Raw genomic sequence first — 19,642 nt, 5'->3', positions numbered from 1 at the left:
TCTCATAAATAAAAGAAAGAAAATTTTAAAATTCGAGGGTATAAAATTTAAGGGTATTATTAAAATTTTTAAAAATTTAAAGATATTTTTAAGATAAGTATAAAATTTGAGGATATTTTTATTACAGTCGCATGTGTTAATGATTATGGATTATATTGTATTAAAAAATAAAAAAAAGAAAAATAATTGTATATTATATTTACAACATAGTTGGTTGGTAGACTTTGACTTTTTGACCTAAAGTATCGATTTTGAATCTATCTCTCACACCGACCCACTCACACAGCCACGTCTACACTGGACAAGAAAATTAAACATTAGATTACCAGCAAAAATATCGCTCAAATCCCCGCAAAAATAAATGGAGAATTTCACAAGGATAGAGAATAAAATAGGTGACGGGAATAGGGATAGGGAAGACTTCCCTGACTCTACTCCACCCCGTGAACATCTCTAATGTTGTGTAGTTAAAAGTCATTTTTTTTAGTCCAATAGTAATAGAATGAGTTCAAACCATCGAGCTTTTTATATTTAAGTATTCGTACTTCAAAAATAATTTTGAAATATTTATAAACGCTCGAGGGCAATATTGTAATTTTTGAATAAAATAAAATAATTTAAAGGATAAGCTTTGGAATTTTGGGTAATATAAAATATAACCATGCTGCCTATAAATAGTTATGGATTTGCAAGCACAAATTTCATCAAGAACTTAAGAACAATGGCAAAGGCTTTGGCTAACTCTGCTAAGATGGCTGTTGCTTTCGTCTTCCTCTTCGCCCTCATGCTTTCCACGAACGGTAATCTACGCTATTTTTCGCTATCTCGTCACTATTTTTTTAAGATAAGACGTCAGAACAAGAACATAAACAGATAGAAGCGGTTCTTTGTTAACATAACTTTTGTTTTTTGTTTCTACGACATGGTGGGTATAGAGAAGCTCGGGGTGGTGGAGGCAAAGGTGTGCGAGAGGCGGAGCAAGACGTGGTCGGGGTGGTGCGGGAACACGAGCCATTGCGATCGACAATGCAAGAATTGGGAAGGTGCCAAACATGGAGCTTGCCATGCTCAATTTCCTGGAAGGGCTTGTTTTTGCTACTTCAACTGTTGAAGACCTTATGATTATCTTCATATCATCACCCTTCTAAGAATAAAAGCTTGGTTACTTACTTACTACGTGTGTTTGAAACGATCTATGTGTACGTTTTTAACTACGAACCATATTGTCGTATGCAATAAATATAATGTTGTTTCTTCTTCTCCGACTTTATTTAAACGTCTAATATTTCGGTCGAGAATACACGTATTAATCAGTTGAGTTATATACACGGGTTCTTGTAATTTGGACGAGCGTTTATGTCTTAATAAGTAGATTTTTTTCAACTTACATATAGTTAAAGGTATTTATATGACTCAAGAACCCGACTAATCTAGATTACTTTTTTTTTTTTTTTTTTTTTTTTTTTTTTTTTTTTTTTTTTTTTTTTTTTTTTTTTTTTTGGTTGGGTTGGGTTGACTTTTTAGAGAACGTAAAATTTGGGTCGGTTCGTGCATTGACATTTTTTGTGCAGAAACCCGAATATAAGATCTCACATAAGTTGGATAAGGGAACGAAACATTCCTTTTAAGAGTGTGTATACGTATTAATCAGTTGAGTTATATATACACGTTTTTGTAATTTGGACGAGCGTTTATGTTATTAAGTAGATTTTTTTTCAACTTACAAATAGTTAAAGGTATTTATATGACTCGAGAACCCGACTAATTTAGATTACTTAATTTTTTTTTTGTTTGGATTGGGTTGGGTTGACTTTTTTGAAAACCTAAAATTTGGGTCGGGTTGCGCATTGACATTTTTTGTGCAGAAACCTGAATGTAAGATCCCACATAAGTTGGAGAAGGGAACGAAACATTACTTATAAGGGTGTAAAAACCTCTTTCTAGTAAACGCGTTTTAAAAATCGTGAGAGATTGATAATGATACGTAACGAGCCAAAACAGATAATATCTACTAGTGATGTGTACGATGTAAAGTATGTAAGTGAGATTTTTTTAATATTATCTGTTCATTTAGTCAATGGTCGTGTCGGAAACTTATATGTTTATCATTTTCTAATTTCCACGCATTGTGTGTGAGAACTATTTTATTTTATTTTATTTTTAAAATAATTAAATATAAAATAAATGTTTTTAAAGAAAACAATTTAACTATTCCTACCACGGGATTTAATTCGACTTTTAAATTCAATGAACTAAATAAAAAATAAATATTAAAATTAAAATATGTTAACTTATATTTTGAAAATATTAAATTATAAATTTAGTTAATTTTTTTAACTTTAAAAATATATTAAAAAAAATTAAAAATTTTCTATTTGGTATTAATTATAGATCTCTCACATTTTTATTTTTTTTTTATTTATATCTAAAATAGTTTCGGAATTTATTAAACATAAAATTAAAAAAATTCTAGACAGAATATACTTTTTAAATTATACGAATATATTTTTTATTGTTCGATCCCACGTCGGTTGTAGAATGGAACGAATGTTCCTTTATAAAGGTGTAGAAATCTCTCCATAGCATAAGTGTTTTAAAAATATTGAGGTGAAACACATAAAGTAAAGTCTAAACAGAACAATATTTACTAGCGGTGAGACTGCGTTGTTACAGTTCTCCTGTAACTCCGCTCAATATAGTCAACAATATGAACAAACTAGATCATAGAGTCTCCCCTTAATCGATTCCTTCTCTGAAACCTTCAAACAAACTATACATTTGTTCGACACTGAAGTTACTCTGAATACACGTTCAAGACTTACAAGAACAGCAAAGAATTCGGAAATTTCACTCCAAAAATTAAGAATTAAATCATTCGCAGATCGTCAGCACATTGAAAGAAAATCGAAGAAATTTGTCGTATATGAATAAAAAAAATAACCCAAAAAGAAAAAAAAAATAAAAAATTAAGCTTCCGCCATAGACATATTGGAAAGCCGACTAGGAGTTGGACGGAAATTCAGCCACCGGAGAGTGGGTTTCCGGCTGGGAGGCATCAACGCCCTTCTCAAAACCTCTCTCCTCCCTTGATTCCGCCGGAACTTATCTCCACCAGCCGTCATCACATTCCGGCCACTCCTAACCATCCCACTAAAACTAAAGCTCCTGCAAGTGGATCTAATACTCCGGCTGGGTTCTCTGCCGGCGGCAGCGGCGGCGGCGGCGAGGGAGGGCCTCCGAGCAGGCTGGGGCTGAGACTGGAAAATTGTAGGCATTTCTGGAGCGTTGGATCAAAACCCAGATGGAATTTAGTGGAGAAAATTGGGTTTTGATGGAGTATTTAAGGAAAGTTGGAATTTTCAAAGAAGTTGACCAAATTTGGAGGTGGCTTCGTTGACCGGCTAATGGCGCAGTCGGTTGTTGATTTCATTGCTTGTTCTTCAAGACTTTAATAAGCCGTTGTGTATGACCAAAGAATTTTTGAAAAGTCTTAATATAAAGTCAAAGTTGTTCAGTTGTTTGGGTGTGTTAGTTGGTCTATTTATTTATTTTTTAAATATTTAATTATATGAAATATTGGTTAGAATATAAATAAAGGAAAAATAATTATGAAATTATAATAAAATAAAATAAATAATATCTATTCGACCAGCAATTACACGAAGCTAGACAAAGCGACAATAAATACCACCTGACATTCGGAGACATTCTTGTCTTTATTAGTTTAAGACTGTTTATGTCATGTCATATTTTGTTTGATTGTTGGTATTTGAATTACCATTATGTTTGAATTATCACTTTGTCGGGTTTAAAGACACGTAACATTTAAGTTTAAAATAATTGTTTAATACAAAAATCTTATGTTTTCTCGAAATATTTTTGGTATTATTCTTTTTCAAACCTTGCTTTAGATTTGACGTTAGATCGATTCATTGGATTAGTCTTGATCAAGCTAATTTATGGAGTGAGTCGTCTTGGTATCTAAGAGTGACAACCGTACGTGGAGCTTCCGCCTCATACAGCTCCTCTAGCTTGACCTGATTCTCATCCAGCTGCTAGATCACAATAGCGGGTCAATCTCCTCCAGAGCATGCTGCATAGCCACTCATTCGTCATGACCAAATAGTCGAACTGACCCTATGGATTTATTGAACTCGGTAATGAGGAACGAACGGCCAATTATCGGAATGTGTACGAGATACCATAGGGGTCCAATATCTCAGCGGATACGCGACATCCCATTTTCGACTCAAGTATAGTCCATGCCCGTAAACGAGGAGAAAGCAAGACAAGAAGAAATGAAGGACGGAATGGAAGACCTCCCATCCACTGACTACAAGACTGCAACCTAAAACCCAAATCATAAATTTCAAATTCGATCTAAGAGTTATTCATTTTTCTAACCAGCTCGTGGTTGGAACCCATCAGTTAAATTAACTTTATTTGGAAAAGTTTGCAAAGATCTTAGAAGGACTTCTAGCGCAAATCCAGCATTGTAAAATTAGGTTTGATTCAACTATTAATCCAGTTCAATTCACATTATTTATTTAAATTTAACTCAAACGGTACGGTTTGGGTTGGTTGGATTGAATTTTTCGGGTAATTGGATTTTTTAACATTCTTATTAAATTAAGACAATGATTATAAAAAAAACGTTAGGACACCGACCCTACGTACCAGGAAAATCAAGCGTAAAGGTCACTTTAGCTTATTGTATTGAAGCGGTTCATCGTCGAAAGAACAACAATGTTTCAACGAAGTTTTGTCGAGCAACGTTGCTAAAAGTTCGGGTGAGTGAGAAAAACGAGTTAGACATAAATATCTTGGTTTTTCTTTTCTACATTGAAAAATATCAAATTTAATTCTAAATTTAAATTTTATATATTATTAAGACATTTAATTATAGATCAAAGTCTTGTCTTTTCACTTAAAAGTATTTTTTTCATTATTCATTTTAGACTAAAGTTTCTTCTCACATTTAATTGTAGCCTATGACTTTTAATCATATTCTAAAATAATTATATTTTTCAATGATTAAATTTAGACCCGGGCTAATTGTTGTTTAGAGATTAAACAAGGCGTCCAAGAGAATTAACACGTGGTGACATTTTATTCATAAGAAATGACATTTTAAATTTCAAATATTACAACAAATTCGATCAACTCAACTCGTACAACCGAGTTATGAACTTATTTAGACTGGGTTTTTCGAAAACTTAATTGAGCTGAATCGAAATCACTCGAATTTATAATACATTTTTACAAACTACATTTTTCTTACGATATAATTATATATACATATATTTAATCTCTCAATTTTTTTTAATTATTTATATATGACTCGAGAACTCGAACAATCTAGGTTGGGTTTGGCTGTGTTAGATTTTTTTTCTTGTTCGGGTTGGATCGAATTTTAAAAAATTTGAAAATTTAGGTCGATTCAGTTGAAAATTTTTTAGTTGGGTCAACTCGATCAACCCGAACATAGAATTATATATTTTTATTTATTTTTTATTTCCTCTCATATTGTATGAAGGATTGGATTTAAGTGAGTGGGACCCACTATTTTGTTGGATTAATGTTTAATTAAAGATGCAATCTTAATTTGGTTAGCTATGTTGATGATTAATAAAGATAAACTTTATCTATCTTAGTACAAGAGGATCTAAGAGATATGTGTTCGATATAGTCGATCAATCTCATTAACAAACGGTGTGGAAATCTCTTTCTAGCATACGCGTTTTAAAAACTTTGAAGGAAAGCACAAAGACGACAATATTCTCACAATCCACCCCGGACACAGCGTCTTTGTTGGCACTCATTTCTTTTTCCAATCGATGTGGGACCCCACCAAATACACCTCCCTTCGAGGCCCAGCGTCTCTACTGGCACACCGCCTCGTGTCTACCCCCTTCGAGGAACAATCTCTTAGTGTCTGGCTTTAATACCATTTGTAACGGTCCAGACCTGGTAGATATTGTCTTCTTTGGGCTTTCCCTCTCGAGCTTTCGTTCAAAAATTTTAAAACATGTATGCTAGAGAGAGATTTACACGACCCTCTTCGTGAGTATAATAAAAAGAAATAAATTGAAAGAAAGTAAAAAAGAGAAGATAGTGATAAGACAAGGACTTGATAGCAATCTAGGAAATGAGTGGGACCCCAAGTATATTTCTAAACTTTATTCTCTCCTTCGATCTATCTTTATCCCGTTCGATTAAGCTGCTCGGTTCGACTCAATATTCGATATTCAATGTGAAATCTTTTCATTTTAGTTTTTATTATTTGAATCGCCCATCAAATAAAGAAAACGACCAATCAATTAAAACTGAATCGAAACAGCTACAACTATCTTAGTCTATATTAGCATCGTACATGTTAGTCTGTCTAATTTTCTCTATCGATATCGAAATGATGATTTTACGAATAAAAATTCGGCGATGATGAGTAGTTTGAATAATTTATGTAAACCGAGAATATAAAATTTTAAAAAAAGGTAAATGGTGAGGAAATTATGGACCAAAGCGACTTTTGTGAATCCTAGGAATTGCTTCAATTTCAAGAAAAGTTGTTCGTGTTATTGGTGCCAAAATATTAAAATAATAATAACAGAATTGTAAACGGCTCGTTATGTATTATCATCAGCCTTACAGTTCTAAAACGTGTCTGGTAGGAAGATGTCTTCGTACCCTTATAAGAAATGTTTCGTTCTTTTGTCAACCGATGTGAGATCTCACAACCACTCTTCGTCAGTGTTCTCGCTAACAAACCGCCCGATGTTTTGTTCTGATACCATTTGTAACAACCAAAGTACACTAGTAGCATATATTATCTCTTTAGGCCTATTATGTATCACCGTCAGTCTCACCGTCTAAACTCATATTTTAAAATAAAAATAAATGAAAAAAAAAAAAACAGAAATGGCCCACCTAATTTCTTTATTAATAAATATTTGTTTGAAAAATTGGGCATTTATTTTGATATCAAGATCATGACGTCTGAAGCGTAACCCTTTATTATTATTATTATTATTATTATTATTTTCCGACGTCATCCGCGGCTCGCGGGTCCCACCCTTATCCTTTATTTTGTCGTCTAGCTTCATCCCACGTGTCATCGCTCCATTTTCGAATTACACGTGTCGACTCATCAACGACTCATATTCCAGTTCGCATCAGCCTCATTATCGCAATACGTAGGGCTATTATGGTAAATTCAGCACTAGCTTTGGCAGCGTGGAGAATGTCTATTCGGCTATTTTAAATAGGTTCCGATGAAACATATGTATGTGATTATTCCCCGACCAATGATTCTCTTTGATATTTTCGTGTGTTTTTATTTTTATTTTTATTTTTTTATAAATATTTCTGTGGCCAATTAACAAAGCCTGGGAATTTTTGCAAGTTGTTGGATGGAGAGTTCAAAGTCGGCGCCGGAGATCGATAAAGACCGGCCGAATCTGCCGCCGGGATTCCGGTTCCACCCGACCGACGAAGAGCTGGTGGTTCACTATCTCAAGAAAAAGGCCACCTCTCTGCCCTTGCCGGTGGCCATCATCGCCGAAGTTGACCTCTACAAGTACGATCCTTGGGAGCTTCCAGGTGGGTTATTCGCCGGAATATTCCATCTCCGGCAAAGATTGGGTTTTTTAGTAAATTTATAATTCTGTTTTAAAATTGTTTTATTTTTTTATTAATTTTGTATTGAAAATTTCAGCTAAGGCTTGCTATGGGGAGGAAGAATGGTACTTTTTCAGTCCGAGAGATCGGAAGTATCCAAACGGAGCACGGCCGAATCGTGCAGCGACATCGGGGTATTGGAAGGCAACCGGAACTGATAAGCCGGTGATCGCTTTGTCGGAAGGGAATCGGAAAGTTGGTGTGAAAAAGGCTTTGGTTTTCTACGGCGGAAAGCCACCGAAAGGGATCAAAACCAATTGGATTATGCATGAATATCGTCTCGCCGATAAACCCGACAGCGGGAACAATAAGCCGCCGGAGTTCTACATCGGCAGTAAAAAAAGCTCAATGAGGGTATGAATTTGGAGCATAAACTTCGAATCTTTTTCAATTTTGAATCTTTTTTTTTCAAATTCATAATCAAAAACAAATTTTGATTGTGTTCTTCAGCTGGATGATTGGGTTTTATGTCGGATTTATAAAAAAACAATCTCCAACAAATCGGGAGTAGATCATGAGCTGAAAGATTGCTTTAGTTACATGGGTGACCTAATTCCTCCATCCATAACAATCCACGGCTACAACCAACAAACAACGACGACGACAACCGCAGCGACAATGAACCGTAGCGTGTATTCTGAATTACCTTCTTTATCTCTTCCGACGAAACGGCGGCTGCAACCAACTTCATCATGGGACGAGGAAGAGTATCAGTCAGCCAACGACCAACCATTGAGCAAGAGATTACAGTTGATGAACGGTGGCGGTGTTGACGACAACAACCCGATCGCCGCTCTTCTCAGCAAACTACCACAGCCGACATTACAAGGTTGTATAGTAGGCGACGGGATATTCCGGCCGGCGATCGAATTGCCGGAGACAAATTGGTATTCATAACACACACATATACAAAATTAGTTTAAAAAGATGATATGGTTACCTAAAATATACAGCTGATTTGATATTTAGGGAAAATATTCTTAATATTTCGGGGATTTTAATGTGTAAAGAACTAGATTGACATAACCCTAATTGTGTTTTTTTAATTTATTGGGGTTTGAAGATTATATATGTTTGTATTCATATACATGTTTTATGTGTATATAAAGATATGAAAGAATTAATATATTATATGATTCTAATCGTTTATATTATTTAATTATATTTACCGATTCGAACGTAATTAAATGAATAGGACATTAAATTAAAGGACCGAAGAATAGATAGGAACGATAAGAGAGATGTCTATTTAACCAGTGCGGCTCCATCCTAACGAAATGGGGAGATATTTCTCCCTGTTAGATAAATGAGGTCGGGATGAATATTATGAAATTAATATTTTTAAAATATATATAAAAAACTTTTTTTTTTCTCGAGTAAATATTCTTAATTTTCATAATAATTTAGGTTGGTCGTTGACCCATTATCATTTTTAGAACTAACGTTAAATTGACGATACTACGGAACTCAAATTTCAATGTCGAGATTAAAATTTTATTGACGAAAATGCTACTGAATCGAAACCGTGTTCGAGTTTCAGTTAAATTAATATTATAATTATTTTAAGTGGAGGGAATCATTCCATTTAGAAGTAACATCAATTATTAAAGATTTAAAATGTTGTATGGTGCATATGTTTGAATCCTTTTAGGCCCACAAAATTTGACTTATCATCCAAAAATGAAATGTAACCATTTTATCTTAGAAANTTTTTTTTTTTTTTTTTTTTTTTTTTTTTTTTTTTTTTTTAATATTTTCCTAATTTAACCTTCGATAAACTATCGGACCAAATATTGGGTTGAATTGGATTTATAAAATCTTTAAATCAGCTCGAAATTTCGAGTTGGTTAGGTTGGTGACTCGATCAACCCTAATAGAGATTGAAACCCAACCCAAATAAACCCTCTATTTTCTGGTTGGGTTAGGTTGTCAGATTGTTTTTTTAAAAAAAATTATTTTTAAAAAATTCTACTTATCCATCGTACATGTTACATTAATAACTAAAATCTCAAATATCAAACATTCACAGGTCACAACGTATCACTAACATAGATAACAAACGTCAAATATTCTTAATCTTCGTTATAATCTTACAAGTAGGGTAGAGTTGGGTTGAATTATAATCCTATTTTCAGGTTGGTCGGGTTGACTCAACAAGAATATTCATCGTACATGTTACATTAATAACTAAAATCTCAAATATCAAACATTCACAGGTCACAACGTATCACTAACGTTGATCACAAACGTCAAATATTCTTAATCTTCGTTATAATCTTACAAGTAGGGTAGAATTGGGTTGAATTATAATCCTATTTTCAGGTTGGTCGGGTTGACTCGACAAGAAAATGTCAACCTGTAAATCATTTGAATTTTTTAACCTATAGTAGTCCGAGTTGATTAGGTTATCGGGGTCATATTAAAGAAATAAACAAAAATTGAAATGATTATGGAGATGAAATAAGCAAAATTGGAAGGACTTGGAAATAAAAGAATTAGATCCAAAATAACAAAATCAAAGAGATGGGTGGATGCCATCTTCATTTGATTTGGACATTGAGATATATTCCATGGACTTTAAGGCCACAAGAAATTGCCTTTTTTTTTCCCATAAATATAATAAAAAGAATAAAAAAAATCTCGTGTTTATCCACCGCATTTTTATCGATTAATTAATCAAGCAAACCGGTCGAAAAGTACTTTTTATAAACATGACCCAATTGTTCGTTTTGATCCGTTATATATCGTCGTCAGTCTCACAGTTTTAAAATGCGTCTATTAAGGACAGGATTCCACACTCTTGTAAAGAATACTTCGTTCCCTTCTCCAACCGATATGTTTAGGTTACAACTTCTTTACGAACACCAATCATACCCGTTTTAAACTTTTCGACTCTAAACTCCAAACCAACTATATTACATTAAAATATATTACGAACGTCAGAATTCAAAACATGATGTAAGGGCATGCGTGGTTTGGTTTGGAGTTTGGGATTGGACTATAATTGCATTAAATCATCTCTCTTCGTCCACCCCCGTACCCACGTGCAACGCATGTTTTGTCCGACCTCTCCCATGCCCCCTCATTTTTTAGCTTCTCGAACCTATTCGATACAAAAAAATTTATGATTTATAGGCACTAGAGCTATAAAAAATATAGGGGTAGTACCCTTTGGATTGTAGGGGTACCCATTTGATGTGAAGTTCATGGTGGACCAATACAACTATCATATCAATTGGTAAGCAATTGGAATAGGCCTTTTTTTGAGTTTCGGTGATCAGGGTTCATTGCTCTCGCTCTACTCATATACTATTCGAGATCGAGGAAGTCATAAAAATCTTCAATGGTATACTCGTCTACCTTATTTTGCTCGGTAAGGACTTCGTTCATCTAAATTTGTAACAGCTCAAGCCCATCGCTAATAGATATTGTCTGTTTTTCCCGCTACGTATTGTCATCAGCTTCACGATTTTAAAACGCGTCTACTATGAAGAAGGTCTAGTCCTACTCCGACTAGTGCCCGTTCGGTGACTGGACCTAATACCATTCGTAATAGCTCAAACCCACCGTTAGCACATATTATCCGCTTTGGCACGTTATATATCGCCATCAGCCAGTTAAAATCGTGAGGTTGACAGCAATACCCAAACTTTGTAGGGTCCTTAATGGATAACTTGGAGTGGATCGATGGGTACAACATAAGGTTTGGGCTTTTGTATATGGACCTGCATACCCTTCAGCGTCGGCCCAAACTTTCGGCCCACTGGTTTGCTTTTTTAATAATAAAATTCTTAAATTCATTTTTAATAAATTTTCTTATTATTGATATTATTTATTTATTAATTATAAAATATCAATCATAATTAACAAACATATTTTTATTTCAATAAAATAAAACATTTAAATAATTATTAGTTTTAAAAAAGTACCGTTATTATTAGTATGCAGATAGAAACTATTTATACAAGATTATAAATTATCTCCATTTTTTTTATTTATTTATCATTTTCGGTTTATCTCCAAATATGACTCAATAATTAAGAAATAACCACCTATATTTTTAGTTCTCATGTCCTACGTCAGCTAATTTAAGAAATTATGACGCATTTATGATCAAGGAATACTATCTGTCTCGTTAACAAAGCCTCGTGGTGCGACAGGGTCTGAGCGCAACGGGGCTCTCACCCTCTCTAGTGTCCCCTTTCAGGGGACTTGTGTCTGGTCTATTGATGAGGACACTTCTCCAGACTACAATTCGAATGCCGAGAGTGCCTGATTCTCAAGCTGGGTTCTTTCCGGTTTGCTCGCCGTTACTAAGGGAATCCTTGTAAGTTTCTTTTCTTCCGCTTATGATATGCTTAAACTCAGCGAGTAGTCCCGCTTGACCTGGGGTCGCGTCGAGAGCATCGTCTTTGAAGACAATGTTCAAAGGGTCAACATAGGATTCCTCCCTCACTCACAAAGAGGAGACACGCAAGCTGAGATTGAGACATGGTACCAAGGTTGAATCAACCACTGTAGTGTCGCGACAAGAGATGTCGATGACTCAATTTTAAGCCATCCGTGCGACGGTGTTTGAGGCATTTTGAGGAAGTTCGGAAAATATCGTACCATTATGGAGAGACCCGGTCAACTAACACTTGTAACAGTTCTTTTGTTCATTAGTATAATTTGTTTTTTTTTTTTTTTCTTTTGCTTATTTGAGGCGAAGCTTGTGATTTTGATTTGCCATTCGGCTGCCCCAAAGTTTGAAACGGTCATAATGGGCACCAAAATCCTTCCATTTTGCTCATCTCTTCTGCTCATCCTTTGCCTTGCCTCGCATCCTTCAGCTCAGAGTTTCGCCCAAAATGAAGAACAAGAACAACAAGAAATCAAAAGATCAGATTTTCCAGACCATTTCTTGTTCGGAACTGCCACTTCTTCGTACCAGGCACTGATTTCCTTCATCTTCTTCATCTTCTTCGTTTCCATTTCTGGTTTTGAAGCTTTTAGGGCACTTTATTGTACAGATCGAAGGAGCTTTTCTTGAAGATGGAAGGGGAACGAGCAACTGGGATGCGTTTTCCCACATTCCAGGTCTTACCCACTTTCTAATTTCACTTTCCCATCAAAACCCACTTCCCCGATTTGCGTATAACTTCCGTTATGATTCGGAATTTTGCAGGAAAAATTAAGAACAACGATACCGGAGATGTCGCCGACGATCACTACCACCGGTTTCTGGTACTCTGTTTTACTCATTTTCCGGTCACCGGAGCTTCGATTGAGATGAGCTTGGGTTTGATTTGCAGGAAGATATTGAGCTGATGCATTCCATGGGGATGAATGCTTATCGCTTCTCCATTTCCTGGACCCGAATTTTGCCAAGTAAGCTCCCTTCCTTTTCAAATTACCCAATTAGTGTAAACAATTTCAAAAACCGGATTGACTTCCCCCTCCTTTTCCGATCACCGCAGCTCTCGTCGCCTTCTGGTGTAACCGCTCAAACTCATAGCTAGCAGATATTGTCTTGTTTGTGCTTGCCCTCTCTGACTTCATTTCAAATTTTTTAAAACGCATCTACTAGTAAGAGGTTTCCATACCCTTCTAAAGGGTTTTTCGTTTTCCTCCCCAACCGACGTGGAATCTCACAATCCACCATTGGGCTCAGCCTCTTCACTCACACATCGCTCGGTACCTAGCTCTGATATCATTTGTAACGACCCAAACCCACTATTGTCCTGTAGGGAGAGGTTTCCATACCCTTCTAAAGGGTTTTTCGTTCTACTCCCCAACCGACGTGGAATCTCACAATCCACCCATGGGCTCAGCCTCTTCACTCACACATCGCCCGGTGTCTAGCTCTGATATCATTTGTAACAGCCCAAACTCACTATTGTCCTATCTAGGCTTTCCGGGCTTCCCAAGTTTTTAAAAATCACCTGCTAAGAAAAGGTCTCCTCACTCTTCTCAACCGGATGTTTTGTTTTTTTCTTGGATATTTTAATTTTTTGATAAAATTAAAATTAAAAAAAAAATAAAAATATAATTTAATCTTCTATTTAATTGGTTAACAAAATTATTATTTTTTAAAAAAGAAATTAGGTTAATCTTTATTTTCTAATTTATTGACGTTAGCATTTGTTTATTTCTTAAGAAGAAAATGACAATTAGCAATAATAATTAAATACAATAAAGTCTACATTTGAATATTATTTAATGTGAGGAATGTGCCTTTATTACCAAATAAAAAAAATATTAATATATGCTTTTAAACGAATCATAATCTTTATTTATTTATTTATTATTGTTTGGAAATGCAATCTATCTCAAAGATTTTATATATATATAATAATATATTAAAATATTTGGAATGCAATAATAATCTTAATTATTGAAAGATTATATTAATAATTTAATTTTGTAATAATAATATTAATAATAATATAGGAGGACGATTTGGTAAAATCAACAGAAGAGGGATCTCTTTCTACAATAAAGTAATTGATCGTTTGTTGCTAAGAGGTACCTCTTCTATTTCCTTTTGTTACTTTTACCCCTTTTTTTAGGGTAAATTACAATTTTAGCTTTAATTTATCTATAATTATGAATTTGGGCAGGCATAGAGCCTTTTGTGACCATTCACCATCATGACTTACCTGATGAACTGGACAAAAGATATGGAAGTTGGATGAGCTCTCAAATGCAGTAATTTCTCTTCCTTTTTGTCTATTTTAATACTCGATGGCTAGAAAAATTCGGTGGATTCGGGTTTGGTTATGAATTTATTTTGGTTAGATTGGATCGGATGAATGAAAAATTTTATGGGTTGAGTAGGTTCGTGGGTTTCCGTATGTGAGATCTTACGTTGGTTGGAGTGGGAACGAAACATTCTTTATAATGGTGTGGAAATCTCTCTGTAGTAGACGCGTTTTAAAAGGGAGGCTGATAGGGATACGTAACGAGTCAATGCGGACAATATCTACTAGCGATGTGCTTGGACGCTGGACCCAAAGAGGTGGATTGTGAGATCCCACATTAGTTGGAGAAGGGAACAAAACATTCCTTATAATTGTGTGGAAACCTCTCTATAGTAGACGCGTTTTAAAACTGTGAGGTTGATGGAAATACGTAACTCTCCTCGTAGACACTAAGCTGCGTGTCAGCAAGGACGTTGGACCCCAAGAGGTGGATTGTGAGATCCCACATTAGTTAGAGAGAGGAACGAAACATTTCTTATAATGGTGTGGAAACCTTTGTATAGTAGACGCGTTTTAAAACTGTGAGGTTGATGGCAATACGTAACTCTCCAAAGTAGACAATATCTACTGGCGGTGGGCTTGGGCTATTAGAAATGGTATCAGAGCCAAAACGAAGCGATGTGTCAGCGGGACGCTGGACCCCAAGAGAGTGGATTGTGAGATCCTACATTAGTTGGAGAGGGGAACGAAACATTCCTTATAATGACATGGAAACCTCTCCCTAGTAGATGCGTTTTGAAACTGTGAGGTTGACAGGGACACGTAATGCTCCAAAGCGGACAATATCTACTAGCGATGAACTTGAGTTGTTACACCCTAAGATTAGATTGGGTTGAATTGAACCAACTCATTTATTGTTAATTTTAAAACATATATTTTTGCTTATGATATGGTTGTCGGTGCTTGCGTTTATTTGATTTCATTTAATTTTGTTTATTTATTTATTTATTTTTTTATATTTCTCGAACTATTCTTAAAAATAATTTAAATTGTTGTGTTGGGTCTAAAACATAACACAACCGGACCCGACCCAACCCATGAACACCTCAACTAACATAATGGGGACAACCCAATGGTTTATTGTTTTAGGGAAGATTTTGTGTATTTTGCACGAATATGTTTCGAAGAGTTCGGAGATAGAGTGAAGCATTGGATGACCATAAACGAGCCAAATTTGGTGGTATTAATGGCTTATATAAAAGGAGTTTATCCACCGGCTCACTGCTCACCACCTTTTGGAAATTGCTCGGTTGGCAACTCCGATATCGAGCCTCTCATCGTGATGCACAACATGTTGCTTGCCCATGCCAAGGCGGTTCGACTTTATCGCACCCATTTTCAAGTAGCATTCTTCTTATATCCTCTCCTTTTATTCATAATATGTTTTTAAAAAATTGTAGTAATTTTATTAAATTCGAGCTTAGGATTAGTTAAAACAGTTATAAAATTATAAGATTCATTAATTTATTATTATTATATATATATATATATATATAAACCTTATTTGTAGGGCAAACAAGGCGGATCCATAGGATTAGTGGCATTTGGACACATGTATGAACCATTCACCGACAATGAATTCGACAGACAAGCTGCGGACAGAGCCTTGATTTTCAACTTTGCTTGGTCAGTTCTTTTTGTTTGTCCTTTTCATTTCATATACAATTGTGTCTAAATATCCAACGGGGCAGTCTCACTGCTAGCCGATATTGTTCTATTTTGATCTTTGGATATTCCCTTTCGGGCTTGAAGGTATAAGGTTTCCACACCCTTTAAAGGGTGTTTTGTTCTCCTCCCCAACCAATGTGAGATATCACAATCCACCTAAAACGCTTAAGGTTAAAACGCGTCCAGCGTCCAGTTAAAACGCGTAAGGTTTCCACACCCTTATAAAGGGTGTTTCGTTCTCCTCCCTAACTAATGTGGGATATTGTCCACTCCTTCGGGACCCACCATCCAACGTCCTCACTGACACTCTTCTTTTCTCTAATCGATGTGAGACCATCACCAAATCTACCTCCTTCGGGCCCAGCATCCTTATTGGCACACCACCTTGTGCCTATCCCCTTCGGGGCCTGCGATATAAGGGTGTTTCGTTCTCCTCCCCAACCAATGTGGGATATTGTCCACCCCCCTTCAGGGCCCAGCATCCAGCGTCCTCACTGATACTCGTTCCTTTTTCCAATCAATGTAGGACCACCACCAAATCCACCCTCCTTCGAGGTCAGCGTCCTTACTGGCACACTGCCTCGTGTCTACCCCCTTTGGGGCCAGCGATAGAAGGGTGTTTCTTTCTCCTCTCCAACCAATGTGGGATATTGTCCACTCTCTTTCAGGGCCCAGCGTCCAGCGTTCCTGCTGACACTCGTTCCTTTCTCCAATCGATGTGGGACCACCACCAAGTCCACCTCCTTTAGGGCCCAGCGTCCAACGTCCTCACTGACACTCATTCCTTTCTCCAATCAATTTGGGACCACCCCCAAATCCACCCCTTGAGGGCCATTGTTTTTACTGGCACACTGCCTCGTGTCTACCCCCTTCGGGGAACAACTTCCTCGCTGGCATATTGCCCAATATCTGGGCTCTTATACCATTTGTAACGGCCCAGACCCACCACTAGCAAATATTGTCCACTTTAGACTTTCCTCCTCCTCCCCAACTAACGTGGGATATCACAAAATATGCTATAGTCGACTAAATTTAGTGAACAAAAACATGAACAGGGTATACGATCCGATCGTGTACGGAGATTATCCAAAGGAAATGCAAGCAATATTAGGAAGCCAACTTCCACGCTTCTCAAAAGCAGAGAAAAAGGTTCTAAAGGGAAGTTTGGACTACATTTATGTGAACCATTACACCACACTTTACACAAAGGACTGCCTTCATTCTATCTGCTCCGACGATGCAAATCGTCCAATTAAAGGCTTCCTCGACACCACCGGCTACCGGGACGGTGTTTCCATTGGTGACCCAGTATGCTCTTTCCCCCCTTATCTTCTCGTGTTTATCTATAAATATAACATGCGAGTGTGTAAATGATAAAGTTACCCTTTTTACATGACAGACTGGCGTTGACAGATTCTTCGTTGTTCCAAGAGGTTTGGAAAAAATCATTAATTATATCAAACAAAGGTATCCCGACAAGCCCATTTTTGTCACTGAAAATGGTAAGTTGAGCTAAGCTTATCACATGGGTATGATTTAAATTTTTAATTTAGGTTTTACGATATTGAAAATTTTGTTTTTTTTAAGGATATTCTGCACCGTTGGGTGATAGTAACAACGTTGAAGACATGGTAAATGACACGAAACGAGTCAATTACCACAAGAACTACCTCGCTTCCTTGGCTAAAGCAATGAGGTAAATAAACAACCTATTTACCTTCTTCATACAACCCCGTTATGTTTTTTATCTAGATTTCGCTATATATATATATCTAAAATATGTTCTATTTTTATTAAATTTGGGTAGGGTTGTTCATATGATCCGATGACCCAGGTTGAGTATTTAGAAAACCAAAAATTTGATTTGGTTCGTGAGTCAAAACTTTTTTTAATTGGGTCAACCCGACCAACTAGAAATAGGGTTCACAACCCAACTCTATTCTACTTTTAAAATTGTTACGAAGATTAAAAATAATTAACATTTATAACATATGAAAGTGATCTATTCTGTTTGTAAATATTTGATATTTAAATTTTATGAGATTTTAGTTATTAACATGACAGGTATCAAGAATAAATAGATTTTTTTAAAAAATAATTAAAAAAAAGAAATAACTCAATGACCCGACCCAAAACTACGTCCAAACCCACTACTAATAGATATTGTCTGTTTTGACCCGTTACATATCGTTATAAGTCTCACAATTTTAAAACGTGTCTACTAGGGAGAGGTTTCTATATCCTTATAATAAATATTTTGTTACCCACGTGGGATTTCATACATTGTGAACTCTATTCAAGTCATTCGGGTCATCAACCCAACCAACCTAAAACGTGTCGGACAAAAAAGAAATGAAATAATGTAATCCATACCTTACATTATAATTATTTTTATTATTTTTTTTATGACAGGAATGGTGCTGACGTGAGAGGGTATTTTGCATGGTCGTTAATGGACAACTTCGAATGGGCCGATGGGTACGGTACGAGGTTTGGGCTTTTGTATGTGGACCGACAGACACTTGAGCGTCGGCCCAAACGGTCGGCCCAGTGGTTTGCTTCCTTTCTCGGCGGACATCCACAAGCAGTTGCTAAATCTTCATCCATATTGAATACAAATGCCTTAGATTCCCTCATGTAATATTAATGTAATATTAATGTAACAACTTTATTTTAAATAATAAGGTAAAAAAAATTATTAATATTGTATGGATATTTGATGCTTCAAATCAAAGCCACCTAGCTTTGGTTGTCACTAATTAGTTTATTAATGAAACAATAAAACAAAAAGTATATTAATTATGCAACTTGACTACTTTTATATTAATTCAAACAACCAATCATTTTCTAGCAGGCTTGTCATGTCCCACATTGGTTGGAGAGGAGAACAAACCACCATTTATAAGTTGTGGAAACCTTACCCTAACAGACATGTTTTAAAACCTTGAGGGAAACCCGAACGAGAAAACTCAAAAAGGACAATCTTCAGAATAGATGTAAGGGAATGTCGGGACACATAGAGATCCCAAATCCGAATTTGATTCAAAAGGGTTAAGAGAACTGAAAGTTAATACCTTATTTATCAGTGGCTCGATCATAGTAACTCAAGCAATTCTATGTTAGGCGACCTCCTGAGAATAGATGTAAGGGAATGTCGGGACAGATAGATGCCGAATCCGAATTCCAAATTCGGGATAAAGGGTATTTTAAAATCTATTAATTAAGCGTTTATAAAAGTTATTATTTTTTTAATATATATATAAAAAAAAAAGCTCAAAATTAGGAAGACCATAAATGAAGGTTGGTACAATTTCATGTCATTATATATAAAACAAAGTGTTTACTATAATGTGTTAATGGGGCCTTCTAAATTTGGGTATAATGTAACCATCATAGAGACTATTTGTCACTATAAGCCAGCTAATATGAGCTACATTCTTATGCTCTAAAACACCCATTTTGTTCGTGCTTTTGAAGTTCATAAATGACCGTTCAATTTATGAAATTGAATTCGTTCTTTATTTTGCTAAAAAAACATTTATGTTATTTAAACT

General features: G+C 35.7%; 3 protein-coding genes across 3 annotated transcripts; all 3 read left to right on the top strand.

Annotated features, from left to right (window-relative positions):
* Positions 1-706: 706 nt before the first annotated feature.
* LOC111796660 (defensin-like protein 1) lies at positions 707-1,262 on the top strand. The gene is made up of 2 exons (XM_023679379.1): positions 707-800; positions 936-1,262. The coding sequence occupies exons 1-2, from the start codon at positions 722-724 to the stop codon at positions 1,109-1,111; spliced, it is 255 nt and encodes an 84-aa protein (XP_023535147.1). The 5' UTR covers positions 707-721; the 3' UTR covers positions 1,112-1,262.
* A 6,106-nt stretch (positions 1,263-7,368) lies between these two features.
* LOC111796631 (NAC transcription factor 56-like) lies at positions 7,369-8,803 on the top strand. Its single transcript, XM_023679346.1, has 3 exons — positions 7,369-7,599; positions 7,715-8,031; positions 8,128-8,803. The coding sequence occupies exons 1-3, from the start codon at positions 7,410-7,412 to the stop codon at positions 8,572-8,574; spliced, it is 954 nt and encodes a 317-aa protein (XP_023535114.1). The 5' UTR covers positions 7,369-7,409; the 3' UTR covers positions 8,575-8,803.
* Positions 8,804-12,368: 3,565 nt separating this feature from the next.
* Positions 12,369-18,798, top strand: LOC111796613 (beta-glucosidase 18-like). The gene is made up of 12 exons (XM_023679317.1): positions 12,369-12,610; positions 12,690-12,756; positions 12,845-12,903; positions 12,972-13,047; positions 14,110-14,184; positions 14,280-14,367; positions 15,510-15,762; positions 15,931-16,046; positions 17,144-17,396; positions 17,488-17,590; positions 17,676-17,784; positions 18,501-18,798. The coding sequence occupies exons 1-12, from the start codon at positions 12,440-12,442 to the stop codon at positions 18,727-18,729; spliced, it is 1,599 nt and encodes a 532-aa protein (XP_023535085.1). The 5' UTR covers positions 12,369-12,439; the 3' UTR covers positions 18,730-18,798.
* Positions 18,799-19,642: the final 844 nt, after the last annotated feature.

Source organism: Cucurbita pepo, chromosome LG06 (genome assembly GCF_002806865.2).
Source record: "Cucurbita pepo subsp. pepo cultivar mu-cu-16 chromosome LG06, ASM280686v2, whole genome shotgun sequence".
In the NCBI taxonomy this organism is placed as follows: Eukaryota; Viridiplantae; Streptophyta; class Magnoliopsida; order Cucurbitales; family Cucurbitaceae; genus Cucurbita; species Cucurbita pepo.
Note: the sequence above shows the minus strand (reverse complement) of the source record. Positions and strands in the feature narration are given on the sequence as shown.

Excerpts from the sequence above, each read along its gene's own strand:
- LOC111796631 (XM_023679346.1), top strand. The coding sequence starts at position 7,410 with ATGGAGAGTTCAAAGTCGGCGCCGGAGATCGATAAAGACCGGCCGAAT. Across the intron at positions 7,600-7,714 it reads CGATCCTTGGGAGCTTCCAG|CTAAGGCTTGCTATGGGGAG; the intron begins GTGGGTTATTCG and ends TGAAAATTTCAG. Across the intron at positions 8,032-8,127 it reads GTAAAAAAAGCTCAATGAGG|CTGGATGATTGGGTTTTATG; the intron begins GTATGAATTTGG and ends TGTGTTCTTCAG.
- LOC111796613 (XM_023679317.1), top strand. The coding sequence starts at position 12,440 with ATGGGCACCAAAATCCTTCCATTTTGCTCATCTCTTCTGCTCATCCTT. Across the intron at positions 13,048-14,109 it reads CTGGACCCGAATTTTGCCAA|GAGGACGATTTGGTAAAATC; the intron begins GTAAGCTCCCTT and ends ATAATAATATAG. Across the intron at positions 17,785-18,500 it reads TCCTTGGCTAAAGCAATGAG|GAATGGTGCTGACGTGAGAG; the intron begins GTAAATAAACAA and ends TTTTTATGACAG.
- LOC111796660 (XM_023679379.1), top strand. The coding sequence starts at position 722 with ATGGCAAAGGCTTTGGCTAACTCTGCTAAGATGGCTGTTGCTTTCGTC. Across the intron at positions 801-935 it reads CCTCATGCTTTCCACGAACG|AGAAGCTCGGGGTGGTGGAG; the intron begins GTAATCTACGCT and ends TGGTGGGTATAG.